Source organism: Staurois parvus, unplaced genomic scaffold, assembly GCF_062004578.1.
Source record: "Staurois parvus isolate SC_StPar_1 unplaced genomic scaffold, SC_StPar_1.0 ptg000363l, whole genome shotgun sequence".
In the NCBI taxonomy this organism is placed as follows: Eukaryota; Metazoa; Chordata; class Amphibia; order Anura; family Ranidae; genus Staurois; species Staurois parvus.
The window spans coordinates 59,494-83,198 of NW_028318159.1; the positions used below are offsets into that span (position 1 = coordinate 59,494).

General features: G+C 42.4%; 1 protein-coding gene across 1 annotated transcript in view; it reads right to left on the bottom strand.

Annotated features, from left to right (window-relative positions):
• The window catches only part of LOC149456331 (Fc receptor-like protein 5), a 41,401-nt gene extending 18,206 nt beyond the window's left edge, over nucleotides 1-23,195 (bottom strand). Inside the window, exons 1-7 of the mRNA XM_089685128.1 lie at nucleotides 23,147-23,195; nucleotides 21,768-21,788; nucleotides 18,783-19,034; nucleotides 17,134-17,400; nucleotides 9,252-9,533; nucleotides 5,786-6,043; nucleotides 1,109-1,369 (exon numbers count right to left, since the gene is read on the bottom strand). Of these exons, the coding sequence (XP_089541254.1) occupies nucleotides 1,109-1,369; nucleotides 5,786-6,043; nucleotides 9,252-9,533; nucleotides 17,134-17,400; nucleotides 18,783-19,034; nucleotides 21,768-21,788; nucleotides 23,147-23,195 (1,390 nt within the window). The remainder of the gene's footprint in view (nucleotides 1-1,108; nucleotides 1,370-5,785; nucleotides 6,044-9,251; nucleotides 9,534-17,133; nucleotides 17,401-18,782; nucleotides 19,035-21,767; nucleotides 21,789-23,146) is intronic.
• Between the last annotated feature and the right edge of the window lie 510 nt (nucleotides 23,196-23,705).

Sequence of the window (23,705 nt, forward strand, 5' to 3'; positions counted from 1 at the left end):
CCTTCCAAGAAGAGGAAGCCATAAAAGAGGACAAACGCCATGCAAATCCTCAAAGATACAATCTAAAATCTTGTGGAAAGCCTTCCAAGAAGAGGAAGCCATAAAGGAGGACAAACGCCATGCAAATCCTCAAAGAAACAATCTAAATTCTTGTGGAAAGACTTCCAAGAGGAAGCCATAAAGGAGGACAAACGCCATGCAAATCCTCAAAGACACAATCTAAATTCTTGTGGAAAGACTTCCAAGAAAAGGAAGCCATAAAGGAGGACAAACGCCATGCAAATCCTCAAAGACACAATCTAAAATCTTGTGGAAAGCCTTTCCAGAAGAGAAAGCCATAAAGGAGGACAAAAGCCATGCAAATCCTCAAAGACACAATCTTAGATCTTGTGGAAAGCCTTCCATGAAGAGGAAGCCATAAAGGAGGACAAACGCCTTGCAAATCCTCAAAAAAGCAATCTAAAATCTTGTGGACAGCCTTCCCAGAAGAGGAAGCCATAAAGCAGGACAAAAGCTATGCAAATCCTCAAAGACACAATTTAAAATCATGTGGAAAGCCTTCCAAGAAGAGGAAGCCATAAAGGAGGACAAACACCTTGAAAATCTTTAAAGACACAATCTAAAATCGTGTGGAAAACCTTCCAAGAAGAGGAAGCCATAAGGGAGGACAAACACCATGCAAATCCTCAAAGACATTCTAAAATCGTGTGGAAAGCCTTCCAAGAAGAGGAAGCCATAAAGGAGGACAAACTCAAAGACACAATCTAAAATCTTGTGGACAGCCTTCCAAGAAGATGAAGCCATAAAGGAGGATAAACGCCATGCAAATCCTCAAAGACCCAATCAAAATCTTGTGGAAAGCCTTCCCAGAAGAGGAAATCATGGGGGGGGGGGGGGCAATGCCAAACTAATGTCCATGGTTTTGGCAACAGTTTGATTAATTTGTTCTAAAGGAACTCACACCAAACTAAGTGTCCTGCACAGAGCCTTGACCTCAACCCAAATGAACACCTTTGGGATGAATTTGGATAGACATCACCATACATACGAACAGAGCCCCCCCCCGATGGAATAAAAAAAACAACAGGAGAAGGTTCTCAAGAGTTACCTGCTACTGAAATAAATTCCTCCGCAATATAGACCTTCGAAGCTGAGCCGGTGTTGATAAATCTTGTGCATTTGTATTTTCCACTTGTCTCTTTGGACACGACTCCGAGGTTCAAATCCGAGAGGTTGTCTGCAAATTTGATCATCTGGTCGTCTTTGTAAAATGTTGTGTTTTTGGCTATGCCGCTGCGCCACATGTAACATTTCAGCGTGACAGAGTCCCCCTCGTGGATAAAGTTCGGGGCTTGCAAGATTAGCCAGACTGAAATAGAAAAAAAAAATATGTATCTGAATGTGTAGCTTCTTCTCTTAAAGCGGAGTTCCACCCAAAAGTGCAACCTCCGCTTGGCTCCCTGAACCCCCCCCTTCCCCCCTCGCTGCCACATTTGGCACTTGGCTTTGGTGGGTACTTGGTGTTCACAGGTACCCGGTCCCACTTCCGGTTCAGTTTGCCGCAGCTTCACTGCCGGTTTCTCTTAGTCAAGATGGCGGCTGAAGAATCGGCTTGGGGTGAGGACACCGCCGGACCCCTGGATAGGTAAGTCCCCTAATATCAAAATTCAGCAACTACAGTATTTGTAGCTGCTGACTTTTACATTTTTTGGGGGACTTTCTAAGGAAAGGGCCAGTTTACTTTGAGATTTTAGGGGGGCTGTACTGTGGCCATTGGGAGTAGAAAATGTCCCGGCTTCAGTGCCCCATTATTGGCTTCAACGGGAGGAAGAGTGCCCCATTGTTGGGATCAATAAGACGAACAGGGCCCTATTGATGGTGTCAGTCGGGGGAATGGTTCTCCATCATGTGGTGTCAATAAGGGAAATGGTTCTCCATCATGTGGTGTCAGTTGTCGGAATATTGGAATAGTGCCCCGAGGCAGTGGTGTATTTAGTTCATGTGCTGTCCTAGGCAACACTAATTGGGCACCACCAATCCCCCCGGCAGCGCCACCATCTGCCACAAACGCCCAATTAGAGGGCCAGTTTACTTTGAAATTTTAGGGGGGATGGACTGTGGCCATTGGGAGCAGAAAAAGTCCCGGCTTCAGAGACCCATCATTGGGATCTAACCTTTAAGAAAGAGGGTGTTTAGGATACAAAGTACATCAGGGGTCTCCAAACTTTCTAAGGATAGGGCCATATTACTTTGAGGGGCTGGACTGTGGCCATTGGGAGTAGCAGATGTCCCGGCTTCAGTGCCCCATCATTGGCTTCAATGGGAGGAAGAGTTCCCCATTGTTGATGTCAATAAGACAAACAGGGTCCGATTGATGGTGTCAGTCGGGGGAATAGTTCTCCATCATGTGGTGTCAGTTGTTGGAATATTGGAATAATGCCCCCAGGCAGTGGTGTATTTTGTTCATGTGTTGTCCTAGGCAACACTAATTGGGCACCCCCTACCCCACCAGACCCCCCCCCCCTCAGCGGCACCACCATCTGCCACAAACGCCCACCACCACCTCCATTCCACTGCCACCATTCAATTCACCCAATGCACTAACTTTAGCCTCTGACAGAGGTCGCCGGACATCTTCCTCGGATCCCGAAGCTCAGGCAGTGCCTCACCAGGACCCCATCCCTGCCACTTGTTTCCCTTCTTCCAGGGGGCGGTGCCACCCCCCTGAGAATTGACGCCCAAGGGTAAATACGCTGCTGCCCCATAAATATGCTGCTGCCCCAAGGGCCACACCCGGCCCCCAGGCCACAGTTTTGGAGACTACTGAAATATATCTAAAAGCAAAGTTTTTTTTTTTCATTTTGTATTGAATAGAAGGTCTATGTCCCATTGGAGAAAATTCCCTTCACTTCCTGTCCTGTAGAAACAACAGGAAGTAAGAAATATCTCTCCAAAATGAGGGGGATTCCACTACGAGACAGTTGCCAGTAAAACAAGGGTCTCCAATGGAAGAATTCCCATCTAAACCTTTTTTTGGGGGCAATTTCAATATCTTCAATTTTTTTTCTCACTTTCAGACCCAGTGACCAAGGTCACCGGGACACAACGAAAGGGGGAATCCTCCCCAGTAGAAACAAAGAAAGCAATAAAGTTAGAACAAAAGTCCCTTGTCAGGACCTGGATCACCTGCTGGTGGCACTGTGGCTCCCTGGGCAGAGGGTTGTAATTCCAATGTCAACCAGCGAGTGTCTCCAAGACCCGAGCAATCAGTTTCCAGCTTTCAAATATATTTTTCTTCCATGGGCCCACATGAAAGAAAAATATATTTTAAATATATTTTAAAAACATGCTTCCCAAATATATTGACATATATTTGAAATATTACAATTTTGGCCATATTCAATATATTTTAAAATATATATATATATATATATATATATATACTGTATGTTGAAATGGGTTTTTTGAATATTACAAAATATATGAAGACATTTTTAATAATATATATATATTTAAATATATTCTTCAGATTTTATTTTTAACATATAAGAAAGTCATTTTAACATATATTTTTACGTATATTTGTAAATGCATTCCAAAATGTAGAGTTAATTTTTTTTTTAAAGACAGTATATTTGAAAATGTATTTTTAAAAATATTTTTCATATAGTTTGTAATATATTAAAAAAACGCATTTCAACATCCAGTATATATATATATATATATATATATATATATTTTATTTTTTTTTTAATATATATATATATATATATATATATATTTTTTTTTATATATATATATATATATATATATATATATATATTTTATATATATATATAAAATATACATACACACACATATATTGAAATATATTGCATACGGCCAAAATTGTAGCTTTTCAAATATATGTCACTATACTTGGGAAGAATATTTTTAAAATATATTTAAAATATATTTTTCTTCCATGTGGGCTACTCTTCCTTCCCAGAGACCATGTTTATTCTCACTGATGCTGGACCCAAAACATTTTCTACATCCACTCTGGCCCTCTTAAAGTCTTAAGGACCATAAACCGGCCCTTTGTTCAAAAAATTTGGAGCCCCCTGCTCTAGAGCCTCTGCTTTACATAGTTACCGATATGGAAGAGAAATATATTTCCAATATATTTAGAAAAAAAAAATGATACATGCGACATATATTTACAATATATTGGCCTACGCGAATATATTTTAACAGGTATTCCAAAAATGTAAATTAAAATATATTTTCCAAAGGCATATATTTAAAAATATATTTTTCTAAATATATTTTCCAGATATTTTTGAACATCTAAAAAAATGCATTTAAACATAGATTTTTAAATATACTTGTAAATGCATTCCAAATTACACTTTGAAATATATTTCAGCGCGTGTTCTGAATATATTTTTAATAATAAATTCACAAATATATTGAAATATATTTTTGAAATATATTGAATACGGCCAAAATTGTAGTATTCGAAATATATGTCAATATATTTGGGAGGAATATATTAAGAATGTATTTTTAAAATATATTTAAAATATATTTTTCTTCCATGTAAGAAATATATTGAAATATATTTTTGAAATATATGGAATATGGCCAAAATTGTAGTATTTGAAATATATATCAATATAATTGGGAAGAATATATTAAGAATGTACTTTTAAAATATATTTTTCTTCCATGTAAGAAATATATTGAAATATAGTTTTGAAATATATGGAATATGGCCAAAATTGTAGTATTTGAAATATATATCAATATATTTGGGAAGAATATATTAAGAATGTATTATTAAAATATATTTAAAATATATTTTTCTTCCATGGTAACAAATATATTGAAATATCGTTTTTGAATATATGGAATATGGCCAAAATTGTAGTATTTGAAATATATGTCAATATATTTGGGAAGAATATATTAAGAATGTATTTTTAAAATATATTTTTCTTCCATGTAAGAAATATATTGAAATGTATTTTTGAAATATATAGAATACGGCCAAAATTGTAGTATTTGAAATATATGTCAATATATTTGGGAAGAATATATTAAGAATGTATTTTTAAAATATATTTTTCTTCCATGTAAGAAATATATTGAAATATATTTTTGAAATATATGGAATATGGCCAAAATTGTAGTATTTGAAATATATATCAATATATTTGGGAAGAATATATTAAGAATGTATTATTAAAATATATATAAAATATATTTGTCTTCAATGTAAGAAATATATTGAAATATATTTTTTAAATATTTGGAATACGGCCAAAATTGTAGTATTTTAAATATATGTCAATATATTTGGGAAGAATATATTAAGAATGTATTTTTAAAATATATTTTTCTTCCATGTAAGAAATATATTGAAATATAGTTTTGAAATATATGGAATATGGCCAAAATTGTAGTATTTGAAATATATGTCAATATATTTGGGAAGAATATATTAAGAATGTATTTTTAAAATATATTTAAAATATATTTTTCTTCCATGTAAGAAATATATTGAAATATAGTTTTGAAATATATGGAATACGGCCAAAATTGTAGTTTTTGAAATATATGTCAATATATTTGGGAAGAATATATTAAGAATGTATTTTTAAAATATATTTTTCTTCCATGTAAGAAATATATTGAAATATATTTTTGAAATATATGGAATACGGCCAAAATTGTAGTATTTGAAATAAATGTCAATATATTTGGGAAGAATATGTCATCGTCTTCCTATTTTCGGACTTACCAAAGAAAACATCCAAATGCACCGGGTCGCTCTTTGCCCCAGAACTGGTTTGGCACTGGTAGTTTCCGATGTCGGTGTCGGTCGCACTATACACTGTAAATGTCGAGAGCTCTTTGGTCATGATATTGTTATTTTTGTACCAGGTATATCTTTGGTTCAGTTTTACCGCCCCCGTAATGACGCACTGTATGGTGATTGTATCCATTCTCAAAATTTTGTCCCAGTTGAGAGAGAAAACCACCTCTGGCTTTTCGACCGCTAAAAAAAAGAAAAAGAAAACAGTTATAACTTCCGGGTTTTGGTTGGCTGTTAGCAGGTCTGATCACCTGCCACCCCCTAAAAAAGGGAAGATGAGAGGAGGGAGGGTCCAAAACTTATTTGGACCATGGATAAATCAAAATTAAAGTAGATAAAAAAAAACATAAATGAATGCGGCTCTGTAATACATCATTAAAAGAGAAGCATGGGAATAGATTTTTTTTAACCCCTTCACACCTTAAAGTAAAACAAATGTTAATGCCTAAGCACAATTTTGCAACTTTGACCTGTGTTAGTAAAATCGCACCTCACAACGACTTTGTACATCCAGGTGGATTATACCGCGGTTTTTTTTTCAGGACAAATTGGGCTTTCATTTGGTGGTAAATGGTAATGGATATCTCCTGATTTTTTTTTTTATCATCGAAGGAAAACTGGCCCAAAATAGTAAAAAAAAAAAAAAATTTTTAAATTTAGCTGTGTGTTTCTTGTTACTACCATAACCAAAGAACAACCCAAAATAAATTTTCCAGCTCTTTACGATCGCAGCGATACCATATATGTGTAGGATGTTTGTTGTTTGTACCCATAGTAACAATAAAAAAAAAACCTGACCTTTGACCCAAACACTAACCCTGGCACTGAACTAGATCAAACCTTCATCTAGGGATTTTTTATTTATTTTTTTCTTTTCTTTTCTTTTTAATATTTATTTTTTTTTATAAAACTATTTTTTTCTCTATGCAAGGAGAAAGAGAGAGAGAGAGAGACCAGGGGCGGACTGACCATTTGGAAACTCTGGCACTGCCCGAGGGCCCGGGGTCAGTAGGGGGCCCCATGAGATGCCCCTGGTACCTTTTTCATAGGCTTTTTTGAGTTTTGGCAAGGACACAGGGGCCCCATGATCCCCTATTGCCCGGAGGCCCCATGAGTTGTCAGTCCGCCCCTGAGAGAGACAATGGTTCCCTCTCCCTCATCATCTCACGCCTTGACTACTGCAACTCCCTCCTCACTGGCCTACCCAAGTGCAGGCTCTCCCCGCTCCAGACCATCCTGAACTCAGCTGCCAGACTCATCCACCTCACCACCCGCTCCACCTCTGCCACCCCCCTCTGCCTCTCCCTCCACTGGCTCCCGATTGCCCAACGCATCAAATTTAAACTCCTAACCCTGACCTACAAAGCCGTTCACAACACTGCCCCTGACTACCTCACCAACCTGATTCCCAAGTACCACCCTACCCGTACCCTTCGCTCCTCACAGGACCTCCTTCTATCCTGCTCCCTGGTCTCCTCCTCCCATGCACGACTGCAGGACTTCTCCAGGCCCTCCCCTATCCTCTGGAACTCACTGCCCCAATCCATCAGACTGTCGCCTTCCCTCTTCACATTCAGGCGCTCCCTCAAAACCCATCTCTTCAGGGAAGCCTACCCCACCCTCACCTAACGGCCATCCTCCCTCATTCCTCCCACCACTTCATCCCCCTCAGCCACTTCCTACTGTACCTTTACCCCCTCCCACCTAGACTGTAAGCTCGTAAGAGTAGGGCCCTCTTACCCCTCGTACATTGTTTGTTATTGTTGTACTGTGCTATGTATTGTCCCCCCCCCTATTGTACAGCGCTGAGCAAACCCTTTGGCGCTATATAAACTCGTAGTAATAATAATAATAATAATCTAGTTTAGTGCCAGGGTTAGTGTTTGGGTCATTGTATCTCTCTCTCTCTCTCTCTCTCTCTCTCTCTCTTTCTCCTTTCATAGAGAAAAAAAGATAAATAAATATTAAAAAATATTTTTTTTTCTTTATTTTTTATTTTATTCTTTTAAATGTATTTTTTTTTTATAAAACAATTTTTTTTCTCTAAGAAAGGAGAGAGAGAGAGAGAGAGAGATACAATGACCCAAACACTAACCCTGGCACTGAACTAGATCAAACATCTAGGTATTTGTTCTTTATTTATTTTTTCTTTTCTTTTTTTTTATATTTATTTGTTTTTATAAAACAAATTTTTTCTCTATGAAAGGAGAGAGAGAGATACAATGGTTTGATCTAGTTCAGTGCCAGGGTTAGTGTTTGGGTCATTGTATCTCTTTCTCTCTCTCTCTCTCCTTTCATAGAGAAAAAAAGATAAATAAATATTAAACAATAATTTTTTTTCTTTATTTTTTATTTTATTTTTTAAAATGTATTTTTTTTTATAAAACAATTTTTTTCTCTAAGAAAGGAGAGAGAGAGAGAGAGATACAATGACCCAAACACTAACCCTGGCACTGAACTAGATCAAACCTTGATCTAGGTATTTTTTTTTATTTTTTTTTTAATATTTATCTTTTTTTTAACAAACAATTTTTTTTTTCTCTATGAAAGGAGAGAGAGAGAGATACAATGTATAATATGATGTATATAGTGATACAATGTATCTCTCTCGTTCAGAGAGAAAAAAATAACAAGGGGAGCGGCCTGTACAGTGACTGATCACTGTGATAGCCAATCAGAGGCTATCACAGCGATCATGTGACCCAGAATCGGGAGTCCCGGGTCCAGATCGTTAGGCTCTCGGTGACACCCCAGCCTTTGTGCTGGGAGCACGCTGTGCGGCCGGGAGAGGGAATGGGGGAAGACGATTTGTCCTAGGAGGGGGAACTTTGGGGGGTGTGGGCTAAAAAAGGTAATATGGTGTTGGGGTGGGGGGGGCGGTAATTTGTGCTAGGTCAGCAGGGGGCAGATTTGTACTGGGAGGAGGGGGAATTTATTCTCAGAGGGTGAACATGCAAATTAGTTCTCACATTTTTTTTTTTTTGAGGGGGAGGGGACTTTTGCTGACACCAAATGCTTATACATCTGTTTGTGTGGGGAGGGTTCAATTTGGCATGTTTGTCAACCTTGTCTCGGCACCGGCTGTACATTACTCCATACATGGCGGTGCCGGTATACGGGTCACCATCTCAAAATTCTACATTCTTCCCTTTTTATGAATGCATTACGATGGATGCAAAATGTTGCTAATCAAACACTAGGTATGGCATTTGGACCTTCTGGTGGAAGCCATGACAGCTCCCGTTACTGGGACTTTTTGATAATCTGATACCAACCGGTGGTAGATGATGTCTTTGGAGGACTTTCTGGATGAACACCCCAAATTGTTTCCTTTCATGAACTTTAACATTTGAAATAGTTGCATTTATTGGGCTGTATCTTCCATCCTCACCTTGTACCTGGATGGAGACCAGTTTGCTCATCTTCATAACGCCGTTGGTTGGCGTTCGCACTTCACAGGCATAATCGCCAGAATCCTCCAGGCTTACCGAGCGGATCGTGAAAGTATTAGAGGAGCTGAGCCCTTGAACGTGCCATCCGTTCCCGTAGAAAGCAAACTGCAATTCTGTAGCTGCTCTGAGAGGGTGAAGAACAGTGACACAAGTCAGGGTCATGTTGGAACCCACCTGGATGGGGTTTGGGTATATTTTAAGTTCTGGTGGGGAAAATAACTCTGGAAGAGAAAAAAAAAAGAAAAACAATTTGTTAGTTTGGCACAACAGAAAGGTTAGAAACCTCAGGGGCAAATTTCAATCCTCACATAGCCTGAAGGTTCTACACCTATATCTTGTAAGGTGGCCAAATTGGCCAAATGTTTGGTCCTTCCACACGCGTTCTCAGCCTGAAGGTCTGAGGTGGTAGGGCGTCCTACACCTATATCTCGAAAGGTGGTTCCAGCTGCGTAGAACTGTGACCTCATGTTGTCTTTGTCTTCAGAGAGGTCAGCTATGCCCCCAAATCCAGTTGCTCTACTATGTAAATATTGGCCAAATGTTGGGTCCTTCCACACATGTTCTCAGCCTGAAGGTCTGAGGTGGTAGGGCGTCCTACAGCTATATCTTGAAAGGTGGTTCCAGGTGCGTAGAACAGTGACCTCGTGTTGTCTTTGTCTTCAGAGAGGTCAGGTATCCCCCCAAATCCAGTTGCTCTACCGTGTAAATATTGACCCAACCGTTTGGTCCTTCCACACGTGTTCCTCCTTATTGGTCGTTAAATGAAATAATTGGCTTCATTGACCAATAAGAAGGCACATTTGCAGAACCCGAAGGTGCCTCGAATGTCCAGCCAAGACGCACCTGGTTTTATGTATGCTATAGACATGGGGACAACCTAAGAAGAACTAGAATAGTGTAGTGTATTGCTGGTAAAATCATTGTGTAGGACTCATGGTAACTGTGTGAGTCTGGATTGAGGTCGAATTACTGCAAGTCAGCTGGATGACTTAACAGGTTGTGGCTCTATCGCCTCCTCCTGACTCTGGAGGACCATAGAATCTTCCAGAAGTCGGTAAGCAAGAAGCGGTGGAGACCTAATCTGCATGTTTATGGGGTCTGGCCAATCCCAGGTTTGGAGACCCTGGTAGAGTGGTGGGCTGGCCCAAAAATATGGGAGAGTCAGGTTCCCCCATATCCTATGGGTATAATAGGAAATCGCGTTTGCCGAAAACCGGAAGTGCGTCACCGAGCTCCACCCGGAAATGACGTCAATGAGCCAAAATCCGCACGTTCCTAACCCCAGAAACCACTAAACAGCTCATCCACTCCCTCATCATATCACGACTCGACTACTGCAACTCCCTCCTCACTGGCCTGCCTCGCCGCTGGCTATCCCCGCTTCAGTCCATCCTGAATACGGCTGCCAGACTCCTTCACCTTTCCAACCGCTCCATCTCCGCCACCCCCCTCTGCCAATCCCTCCACTGGCTTCCGATTGCGCAACGGATCAAATTCAAAATCCTAAAACTGACGTACAAAGCCGTCCACCATACTGCCCTGAACTACATCACCGACCTAATATCCAAGTACCGCCCAGCACGCACACTCCGCTCCTCACAAGACCTCCTTCTCTCTAGTTCCCTGGTCTCCTCCTCCCATGCCCGCCTCCAGGACTTCTCCAGGATGTCACCCATCCTCTGGAACTCCCTGCCCCAACCCATCAGATTATCACCTACTCTCCTCTCCTTTAGGCGTGCCCTGAAAACCCATCTCTTCAGGGAAGCCTACCCCACCCCCTGCTAACTTGCCGACCTCCTCCACTCTTCCTACCACTCCATCCCCCACAGCTATCTCCTCCTGTGCCACCATCCCCTCCCTCCTAGATTGTAAGCTCCAAGGAGCAGGGCCCTCGAACCCCTCATGTTCTGCATTGTATTGGTATTGTTCTGTCACATGTTCTGTCCCCCTTTGTAATGTACAGCGCTGAGCGAACTATTGGCGCTTTATAAATACTGTATAATAATAATAATGAGCTCCACGCGTTACACCACTGTCACGTGGCCTCTTCAGGAAGCTTCTGAAGAAGCCACGTGACAGTGGTGTAACGCGCGGAGCTCATTGACGTAGTTTCCGGGTGGAGCGCGGTGACGCACTTCCGGTGGCGCACTTCCGGTTTTCGGCAAACGCGATTTCCTATTATACCCATAGGATATGGGGGAACCGCTTGTGTACTTCTAAGAACATGTGAGTTTTCCATCTGTTTTTCTTTATAATAAAACTACATATTGCGCTATGGAGATCTCTCTTTGTGCTTCGATCTTCCATGGTCCATGGACATATGGCTGAGGCATCGTATATGTTGAGATTTTGAATCGTGGGGCAAGTTATATCCTGGTGTCGTTTTTGGAACATCATTTAAATAAATGATTTGTGACCTCTAGGGGTCGAATGTTGGAGGTGAGGAGGCACTCTGGATATTTAGGATTGATTCACTGGAGTGACACTTTGGTCTGAGCACTACAGTGGGGATCGAAAGTTTGGGCACCCCAGCTAAAAATTTGTATTAATGTGCATAAAGAAGCCAAGGAAAGATGGAAAAATCTCCAAAAGGCATCAAATTACAGATTAGACATTCTTATAATATGTCAACAAAAGTTAGATTTTATTTCCATCGTTTACACTTTCAAAATAACAGAAAACAAAAAAATGGCGTCTGCAAAGGTTTGGGCACCCTGCAGAATTTATAGCATGAGACCTGCCAGTGTCATGGATTGTTCTCAATCATCGTCTGGGAACACCAGGTGATGTCAATCTCAAAGGTTTTAAATGCCCAGACTCATCTGACCTTGCCCCAACAATCAGCACCATGGGTTCTTCTAAGCAGTTGTCTAGAAAACTGAAACTGAAAATAGTTGACGCTCACAAAGCTGGAGAAGGCTATAAGAAGATAGCAAAGCGTTTTCAGATGTCAGTATCCTCTGTTCGGAATGTAATTAAGAAATGGCAGTCATCAGGAACAGTGGAAGTTAAAGCAAGATCTGGAAGACCAAGAAAAATATCAGACAGAACAGCTCGCAGGATTGTGAGAAAAACAATTCAAAACCCACGTTTGACTGCACGATCCCTCCAGAAAGATCTGGCAGACACTGGAGTTGTGGTACACTATTCCACTATAAAGAGATACTTGTACAAATATGGTCTTCATGGAAGAGTCATCAGAAGAAAACCGCTTCTTTGTTCTCACCACAAAAATCATCGTTTGAACTTTGCAAATGAACATATAGACAAGCCTTGTGCATTTTGGAAACAAGTTCTGTGGACCGATGAGGTTAAAATTGAACTTTTTGGCCGGAATGAGCAAAGGTACGTTTGGAGAAGAAGGGGCACAGAATTGAATGAAAAGAACCTCTGTCCAACTGTTAAGCATGGGGTTGGATCAATCATGCTTTGGGGTTGTGTTGCAGCCAGTGGCACAGGGAACATCTCACGAGTAGAAGGAAAAATGGATTCAATAAAATTTTAGCAAATTTTGGATGGTAACTTGATGTCATCTGTGAAAAAGTTGAAGTTAAAGAGAGGATGGCTTCTACAAATGGATAATGATCCTAAACACACCTCGAAATCCACGGGGGATTACATCAAGAGGCGTAAACTGAAGGTTTTGCCATGGCCTTCACAATCTCCTGACCTCAACATAATTGAAAATCTATGGATAGACCTTAAAAGAGCCGTGCGTGACAGACAGGCCAGAAATCTCAAAGAACTGGAAGACTTTTGTAAGGAAGAATGGGCAAAGATACCTCAAACAAGAATTGAAAGACTCTTGGCTGGCTACAAAAAGCGTTTGCAAGCTGTGATACTTGCCAAAGGGGGCAGTACAAGATATTAACTCTGCAGGGTGCCCAAACTTTCGATCCCCACTGTATTTGAATGAAGAAGCACTTATATATATATATATTTTCACAGAAGAGTGATAGCATGATTTTTGCACATGATTATACTATATGTATATTGATTGTTATTTAAACACTTGGCACTTTTATGATTATTCACTGTGATTTTTTATTTTTTTATATTTATTAAGACGCTATTTATGTACCTAAGCACTTGGTCACTTTCTATTTTGTTGTGTGTGCACATGTATAACCAGTTTTAGCCACTTGGGGGCAGACTGGTCTTAGATGAATTTTTATATAATTTTAACACATATATTATTTAAGTACTAGTCACTTTTACATTTGTGTATAATATTTAGATTTTTATTATAGCACTATTATAGCAGAGCGCTTCATGCAATATTTGATATTTATTTTGTGTGTCCCATGGTATAGGGCAGCAATGGGCAAACTACGGCCCGGCGGACCTTTTAATCCGGCCCGCGGAGCTAGGCTCCCGCTAGGCTCCTCTCACAGTCCGCCCTGAAGACCGGTGTAGCATGAAAATCTGTCTCCTATGAGGATCTGTCCCCCTCGACGTATCTGCGCATGTGCCGGAGATCGCCGATCGGCTGCTAATGCCTGAAACTGGCACATGCGCAGATACTTCGAGGGGGACAGATCCTCATAGGAGACAGATTATGCTACACCGGAACGGCGCGGGAAGACGGTGAGAGGAACGCGCGGAGCAAAGGTAAGTGAATTGACACAGGGGGGACTTGGGGACTTAATATGGGAATGAATTACTATATGGGGGATGAATTACTATATGGGGGATGAATTACTATGGGGGATGAATTACTATGGGGGATGAATTACTATATGGGGGATGAATTACTATGGGGGATGAATTACTATATGGGGGATGAATTACTATGGGGGATGAATTACTATATGGGGGATGAATTACTATATGGGGGATGAATTACTATGGGGGATGAATTACTATGGGGGATGAATTACTATATGGGGGATGAATTACTATAGGGGGGATGAATTACTATGGGGGATGAATTACTATATGGGGGATGAATTACTATGGGGGATTAATTACTATATGGGGGATGAATTACTATGGGGGATGAATTACTATATGGGGGATGAATTACTATATGGGGGATGAATTACTATGGGGGATGAATTACTATATGGGGGATGAATTACTATATGGGGGATGAATTACTATATGGGGGATTAATTACTATGGGGGATGAATTACTATATGGGGGATGAATTACTATATGGGGGATGAATTACTATGGGGGATGAATTACTATGGGGGGATGAATTACTATTGGGGGATGAATTACTGTGGGGGATAAATTACTATATGGGGGATGAATTACTATATGGGGGATGAATTACTATATGGGGGATTAATTACTATGCTTACTATGGGGGAATATTACTATACTTACTATGGATGACACATACACATCATTCATCTACTCTTGGTCCAGCCCCCGGGTCCAATATATGAACCCATTGTGGCCCTCAAGTCAAAAAGTTTGCCCACCCCTGGTATAGGGTGTAGATGATAGCAGCTAGCTATATTTAAGGAGTCTGTGGATCGCAGGTGGATATTTGTATTTATTCCATTAATCACGATGCCCGCCGAAAAAAAAAAGAAGACAGAGGTTTTGGTTGGCCTGCAAACCTCAATTATCTGTCCGTATGTGAGAAAGTGGAGTGAGGACTTTGCCAAGGAAAGAAAAGTTTGTAACTGAAGGTCTGAAGGACACCACTTAGGAGGTTTTTGGACCTGGCTGCAATTCCTACACTGTTAGAAAACCAATGGCCTAAATTGTTTGGAGGACTGGGCACCAGCTTGGCCAATCGAAATCAAGACGCAACAGAAGATGAAGCTACCTCTAGGGTTGAGTTCAAGAGTATTTGTGGGTATGGGCTACATTCAACCGGGGCATGCTGCGTCAATGAGGTCACAAGGAGGTGGGGCCACCCGTTTGTAACTGAAGGTCTGAAGGACACCACTTAGGAGGTTTTTGTACCTGGCTGCAGTTCCTACACTGTTTGAAAACCAAATGGCCTAAATTGTTGGGGGGGACTGGGCACCAGTTTGGCCAATTGAAATCAAGAAGCAACAGAAGATGAAGCTACCTCTATGATTGAGGTCAAGAGTATTTGTGGGTATGGGCCACATTCAACTGGGACATGCTGCGTCAATGATGTCACAAGGAGGTAGGGCCACATACGTGATGTCTTTGGGTGGCCCCATTCGTTACATATTTAAAAACTGTCAAGGCAGTAGAGCAGGCAGACGGCCGAGAGCCAGCGTCTGGAGCGGAGCAAGCACTTCCCATAACCGGAGCAGGTCAGTCATGGTCATCTTGGAAGACAGAGGTGTTGGTTGGCCTGCAAACCTCAATTATCTGTCCGTCAGTGAGAAAGTGGAGTGAGGACTTTGCCAAGGAAAGAAAAGTTTGTAACTGAAGGTCTGAAGGACACCACTTAGGAGGTTTTTGGACCTCGCTGAAATTCCTACACTGTTAGAAAACCAAATGGCCTAAATTGTTGGGGGGACTGGGCACCAGTTTGGCCAATCGAAATCAAGAAGCAACAGAAGATGAAGCTACCTCTATGATTGAGGTCACTTTTTGGGTATGGGCTACATTCAACTGGGACATGCTGCGTCAATGATGTCACAAGGAGGTGGGGCCACATGCGTGATGTCACTGGGTGGCCTCGACCGTTACATATTTAAGAACTGTCAGGCCAGCGGAGAAGGCAGACAAGCCAACGGAGCAAGCACTTCCCATGACCAGATTAGGTCAGTTGTGGTCACCTTGGAAGACAGAGGTTGTGGTTGGCCTGTAAACCTCAACTGTCTGTCCGTATGTGAGAAAGTGGAGTGAGGACTTCGCCAAGGAAAGAAAAGTTTGTAACTGAAGGTCTGAAGGACACCACTGAGGAGGTTTTTGGACCTCGCTGCAATTCCTCCACTGTTAGAAAACCAATGGCCTAAATTATTGGGAGGACTGGGCACCAGCTTGGCCAATCAAAATCAAGAAGCAACAGAAGATGAAGCTACCTCTAGGATTGAGGTTGAGAGTATTTGTGGGTATGAGCTACATTCAACCAGGGCATGCTGCATCAATGATGTCACAAGGAGGCGGGACCACACGCGTGATGTCACTGGATGGCCCTGCCCCTTACATATTTAAGAACTGTCAAGCCAACGGAGCAGGCTAGACGGCTGGGAGTCAGCGTCGGGAGCGGAGCAAGCACTTCCCATGACCGGAGTAGGTCAGTTGTGGTCATCTTAGAAGACAGAGGTTGTGGTTGACATGTAAACCTCAATTATCTGTCCGTGTGTGAGGACTTCGTCAAGGAAAGAAAAGTTTGTAACTGAAGGTCTGAAGGACACCACTTAGGAGGTTTTTGGACCTGGCTGAAATTCCTACACTGTTAGAAAACCAAATGGCCTAAATTGTTTGGAGGACTGGGCACCAGCTTGGCCAATCGAAATCAAGAAGCAACAGAAGATGAAGCTACCTCTAGGGTTGAGTTCAAGAGTATTTGTGGGTATGGGCTACATTCAACCGGGCATGCTGCGTCAATGAGGTCACAAGGAGGTGGGGTCACACGTTTGTAACTGAAGGTCTGAAGGACACCACTTAGGAGGTTTTTGGACCTCGCTGCAAGTCCTCCACTGTTATAAATCCAATGGCCAAAATTGTTGGGAGGACTGGGCACCAGTTTGACCAATCAAAATCAAGAAGCAACAGAAGATGAAGCTACCTCTAGGGTTGAGTTGAAAAGTATTTGTGGGTATGGGCTACATTGTAGTTGTATCAAGAGCCAGACTACCGAGGAACTTTCTGACACACGTAAGCAGGAGCATCAAAAAAGTAGACCAACATTAATCAGGGTGAGGCAACATTACCTGTAATCTCGATGTTTTCCTCATCATCACTGGTCTTCTGAACGTCTTTTAAGTAGGCCTCCTTGGAGCATCGATACTTTCCAGACATGCTATGGTCAACTTTCCCAATAAATAATGAAGTCTCCGTGCTTTTGCCTTTTAGGTATTTAGAGTTCTTGGAGAAGGACACCGTGGCTTTGGTGGTGTTCACGTCAAGACGGCTGTCGCACTTGAGGTTCAGGATATCGCCTTCGAACACGTAACGAGGCACTCGCAAAATGGCAAGATCTGGGGAGGACATGTAGGCAAAGCTGTGAAAGACCGTACCTGAAGATGTCATCCGTGGTCACGACCTACGTCCTGGACTGAGAGGCTGGATCAAAGATGACGCAGTGATGTAGATCCCGGTGCTGATGCAGTTCTTGGCTGCGTTCGTAAATGTATGTCACAAACCGGCCCCTTGCTGCAGCCTCTGTCCTTGTGGCTTGCCACAGCCATTTAGTCACTGTGCTACCCAGCCATTTAGCCACTGTGCTACCCAACCATTCAGCCCTGTCCTACCCAACCATTTATCCCCTGTGCTACCCAACCATTTAGTCACTGTGCTACCCAACCATTTAGCCACTGTGCTACCCAACCATTTAGCCCCTGTGCTACCCAACCATTTAGTCACTGTGCTACTCAACCATTTAGCCACTGTGCTACCCAACCATTTAGTCACTGTGCTACCCAGCCCTTTAGCCACTGTGCTACCCAACCATTTAACCACTGTGCTAAACAACCATTTAGCCTAGCCACTGTGCTACCCAACCATTTAGTCACTGTGCTACCCTACCATTTAGCCACTGTGCTACCCAACCATTTAGTCACTGTGCTACCCTACCATTTAGCCACTGTGCTACCCAACCATTTAGCCACTGTGCTACCCAACCATTTAGCCACTGTGCTACCCAACTATTTAGCCACTGTGCTACCCAACCATTTAGTCACTGTGCTACCCAACCACAGTGCTACCCAACCATTTAGCCACTGTGCTACCCAACCATTTAGTCACTGTGCTACCCAACTATTTAGCCATTGTGCTACCCAACCATTTAGCCACTGTGCTACCCAACCATTTAGTCACTGTGCTACCCAACCATTTAGTCACTGTGCTACCCAACCATTTAGCCACTGTGCTACCCAACCATTTAGCCACTGTGCTACCCAACCATTTAGCCACTGTGCTACCCAACCATTTAGCCACTGTGCTACCCAACCATTTAGTCACTGTGCTACCCAACCATTTAGTCACTGTGCTACCCAACCATTTAGCCCCTGTGCTACCCAACCATTTAGTCACTGTGCTACCCAACCATTTAGTCACTGTGCTACCCAACCATTTAGCCACTGTGCTACCCAACCATTTAGCCACTGTGCTACCCAACCATTTATCCCCTGAGCTACCCAACCATTTAGCCACTGTGCTACCCAACTTTTTAGCCACTGTGCTACCCAACCATTTAGCCACTGTGCTACCCAAACATTTAGCCACTGTGCTGCCTAAACTAAACTTCATCTTTGAAAAGAATTATAGTAAACTAATTCTTATGATTGCTTCAATCTTGTTTGCGAACAGATTACCAGCCAACACATTTTTATGAATAGTACGTCAGAAGCGATGAACTCACCAGTAATGACATGCTGTCGGGCTGGATCACTTAAAGCGCTGTTGCCGACTTGGCACTGGTAGTTTGCTCGATCATATAACTGAATGGAATCTATGGTAAAGTTCTGCTGGTTTGTATCCAATTTATTGGTATTCCGGTACCAGGTATACGTCTGCTCTCCTTTTCCCCCTAGGCATGCTATAGTCAGGGTCTCATTGTAGAACATTTTTCTCCAATCCGGTATGAAGGTGACGAATGGCTTATCTCCATCTCCTACAACACAGCATGGAGTTCAGACTTATGAATAAGATAATGAAATAAAGACTTTACTTACAGTAGATGTTATTGAGGGACTAGCTAGAAGTGGGTGGTAAAATTTAATGGGAGGGGGGGCAGCATGAATTAGCCTAAAGATCAGCTTTACGATGGCATGAGGGACATTCAAGTCAAACCGGGTTTATATAATAAAAGAACAAATTTCAAGGAGTGGAAACTGCATTTATTTTTCGACATTCCCCCCTGCTACATTTATACACTTATCCAAGCATTTAACTAATGCCTGGAAAGCTCCGACATAGAAAGATTTGTCAGTACGCCTGAACCATCCTCGGACAGCCGGCTTAACTTCACCATCATTGTGTTCACCGTTCCCAGCGAAAGATTTGTCTCTTGTGCAGTTTCAGGACAGGTTTTGCATCAATTATCCAGGATCAGACGTTCCTTGTGTTGAATGTTCACAGGAGTGACTGCCGTGGGCTGGGAGCCACCAAGGCCGGGATCGGACGGCCATCTTTACAATGCTTACACCATTCAAATGTCTTACTGCTCAAATATAGACAATATCAGTCACCATGAATGACGGGTTCAAAATACCCCAATGTCCAATTATAGATATAAATATTGAAGATCCTTCAGAATAAATCCATACACCCTAATAAAGTCTTCTTATAGTCCACCAGTCTTGGTGTTCCATCAATTCTCAATGTTCCTCTAACCAATACGTTCTCTTCAACTCTTAGGACCTGTCCATTTGTTTATTTGTTTTGAGGTCCTAAGAGTTGAAGAGGACATATGGGTTTGAGGAACATTGAGAATTGATGGAACACCAAGACTGCTGGACTATAAGAAGCCTTGATTAGGGTGTAGATATAAATATTTAAAATCCTTCAGAAAAAATCCATACACCCTTATCAAGTCTTCTTATAGTCCACCAGTCTTGGTGTTCCATCAATTCTCAATGTTCCTCAAACCCATATGTCCTCTTTAACTCTTAGGACCTCAAAACAAATAAACAAATGGACAGGTCCTAAAAGTTGAAGAGGACGTATTGGTTTGAGGAACATTAAGAAATGATGGAACACCAAGACTGGTGGACTATAAGAAGACTTGATTAGGGTGTATGGATTTATTCTGAAGGGTTTTCAATATTTATATCTACACACTAATAAAGTCTTCTTATAGTCTACCAGATACAGATCAAATATAGACAATATCGGTCACCATGAATGACGGGTTCAAAATACCCCAATGTCCAATTATAGATATAAATATTGAAAATCCTTCAGAATAAATCTATACACCCTAATCAAGTTTTCTTATAGTCCACCAGTCTTGGTGTTCCATCAATTCTCAATGTTCCTCAAACCAATACGTTCTCTTCAACTCTTAGGACCTGTCCATTTGTTTATTTGTTTTGAGGTACTAAGAGTTGAAGAGGACGTATTGGTTTGAGGAACATTGAGAAATGATGGAACACCAAGACTGGGGGACTGTAAGAAGACTTTATTAGGGTGTATGTATGGATTTATTCTGAAGGATTTTCAATATTGATATCTACACCCTAATAAAGTCTTCTTATAGTCCACCAGATACAGATCAAATATAGACAATATCGGTCACCATGAATGATGGGTTCAAAATACCCCAATGTCCAACTATAGATATACATATTGAAAATCCTTCAGAAAAAATCCATACACCCTAATCAAGTCTTATAGTCCACCATTCTTGGTGTTCCATCATTTCTCAATGTTCCTCAAACCAATACGTCCTCTTCAACTCTTAGTACCTTAAAACAAATAAACAAATGGACAGGTCCTAAGACTTGAAGAGGACGTATGGGTTTGAGGAACATTGAGAATCGATGGAACACCAAGACTGGTGGACTATAAGAAGACTTGATTAGGGTGTATGGATTTATTCTGAAGGATTTTTGATATGTATATCTATAGTTGGACATTGGGGTATTTTGAACCTGTCATGGTGACTGATATTGTCTATATTCGATCTGTAACTTCCAGGTTGGAAGGATTTACCATAGCGGTCCAAGGGATTCCACTGTAGGTCTAAGGGTTTCACTGTAGGTGGGTGTGGTTTTGTCACATATAAACGTCTTACTGCGGCTGAGCATCTCATCACCATACTGCGTATGAAGTCTTCTGTAGGGTTTTGTTTTACACCTTCGTTCCCAAGAAATGTCATCACCACACGCTGTCACATGCACGCACTAATATTGTCATCTGCCATCTTGATGAACGGTCTCTGGACTGGCCCTCGACATGTGCACCGCCTATCTGTAATAGGACACGCTTGCCACTTACTACTGCGTGTAGTACCACCACGCTAGCATCCATTTTGTATTCCTGTCCCGGTTTGACTTGGGCGCTCCTCGTATCTTTGGCTGTTTGAAGAACAAAGTTTATAGAGTTGGCTTTGGCCTACTAGACGTTTTATGGAATGTGTTCACTTCAAACACCCAGTCAAAGGGAATCTCTACTGGTTGTCCGAAAAACTTGCATGTGGTAGGGTGCCCTAGATGACCTCAGCCCTAGATGTCCTCAGGCCTAGATGACCTCAGCCCTAGATGGCCTCAGCCCTAGATGGCCTCAGCCCTAGATGACCTCAGCCCTAGATGGCCTCAGGCCTAGATGGCCTCAGCCCTAGATGGCCTCAGCCCTAGATGACCAAAACAGTTTCTTACCCAAATTTTCAGTAAAATGTCCTTACCTGGATTGTCCGGATCTGCGGCTGGAAGACAGAAAGTAATGGACACAGTGAATATATAAATGCATCGATCTCTCGCAGCGAATGCTGCTTTCATATTTGCTTCAGAAGCAATTTTCCAAAATTCAATTTTATTATTTGAATGCACAACATACAACTTCCATGCAGTATTATGGTCGACCATATGAACATTTTCTCCGTTGGATTCAGAAGGGGTTGGAAGTGCGCCATTGGCACTTCAAAAATGGATTTCCCACATTTTACATATTTTATATATTTTAACGACCCCCCCTTTCCAAAAATTAAACAGGTAAAAGGGTCCTTTTTGGAAAGTTCACATCTTCACTACCCTAGATCTATCCATTACAATTATGAGAACTTGAACATTTCTCGGTTATCTAATACTTGCAATTCTATCTAAAGTTGGTCAAAGGACAGTTGTGACCAAGGGCGGACTGACAACTCGTGGGGCCCCTAGGCAATAGGGGATCATGGGGCCCCTGTGTCCTTGCCCCCACTCAAACCACACCCAATAAAGCCTATGAAAGATACCAGGGGCATCTCATGGGGCCGCTTACTGACCCTGGGTCCGAGTACCTGAATGGTCAGTTGTGATAAACAAGTTCAGAGGTGAGTGGGGGGGGGGGAGCGCTAAGATGCATCTACCTTGTGTGCGTTTGGGGATGGACCACCAGCAATTGGGCTTAGTAGAAGGTCCATGAGGAGGTGGTGTCCAAGTCCATCTGTAGTGGGAGGGGCTTGTAGTAGTATGGACTTGTCCGAGGAGGCAGCCGGCTGTAAGAGCTTGTAGATACTCTGAGCTGAGCTGTCACTTCATCGGAAAATATCTATTCCATCTCCATGGGTTCAAGATTCACCACAAAATATGACCGATCCCGGACACAGGGCCTCCACCAACTGTCGGGAACATCACGTCAGCCAATGTAGAGGTCATTCCAGCCATAAGGCTCATGCGTATATGTAGGACCCTCCTAGAAAGGTTCTAGGATGAGAAGATCAGAATTGGTTCCTCTGCTTAGCAGGAGAACTATTAGGACAACCTAACCAGAGAGGTGCAATTGTTAGTAGTCCTTGCTCGGTGTGTTCAAGGGCTGCTAGTCCTACCTCTGACTTCCTCTGTATTTAGGTAACCTGAGAAGGTTCTGAATGCAGAGCACAGTATGGATCGGCCACCCCAGCCAATCACAGGGAGTGCAGCCCCTGAGGAGAAGGCATTTATTCTTTGGGCATACTGAGACCAAGATCTTTCCTGGAGAGGATTGCACCAGCCTGGGGGGAAAGGCACGCTGCCTCCCTAGGTACCTGCTGCCAGGTGGCCACAGGTGGGTGGCCTGAGGGCCTGAAATAAGAGAAACAGTCACCCTGGTTTTTCGGAACGCTGACTGAGAGTCGGTCATCACTGTAGGGCATCACTTAGAAGATTGGAAGGAGGCTACCATCCTGCTGCCATGTGGCCTCAGGTGGGTGGCCTGAGGGCCTGAAGTAAGAGAAACAGTCACCCTGGTTTTTTGGAATGCTGACTGAGGGTCGGTCATCACTGTAGGGCATCACTTAGAAGATTGTAAGGAGGCTACCATCCTGCTGCCATGTGGCCTCAGGTGGGTGGCCTGAGGGCCTGAAGTAAGAGAAACAGTGACCCTGGTTTTTCGGAACGCTGACTGAGGGTCGGTCATCACTGTAGGGCATCACTTAGAAGGTTGTAAGGAGGCTACCATCCTGCTGCCATGTGGCCTCAGGTGGGTGGCCTGGGGGGAAAGGCACGCTGCCTCCCTAGGTACCTGCTGCCAGGTGGCCACAGGTGGGTGGCCTGAGGGCCTGAAATAAGAGAAACAGTCACCCTGGTTTTTCGGAACGCTGACTGAGAGTCGGTCATCACTGTAGGGCATCACTTAGAAGATTGGAAGGAGGCTACCATCCTGC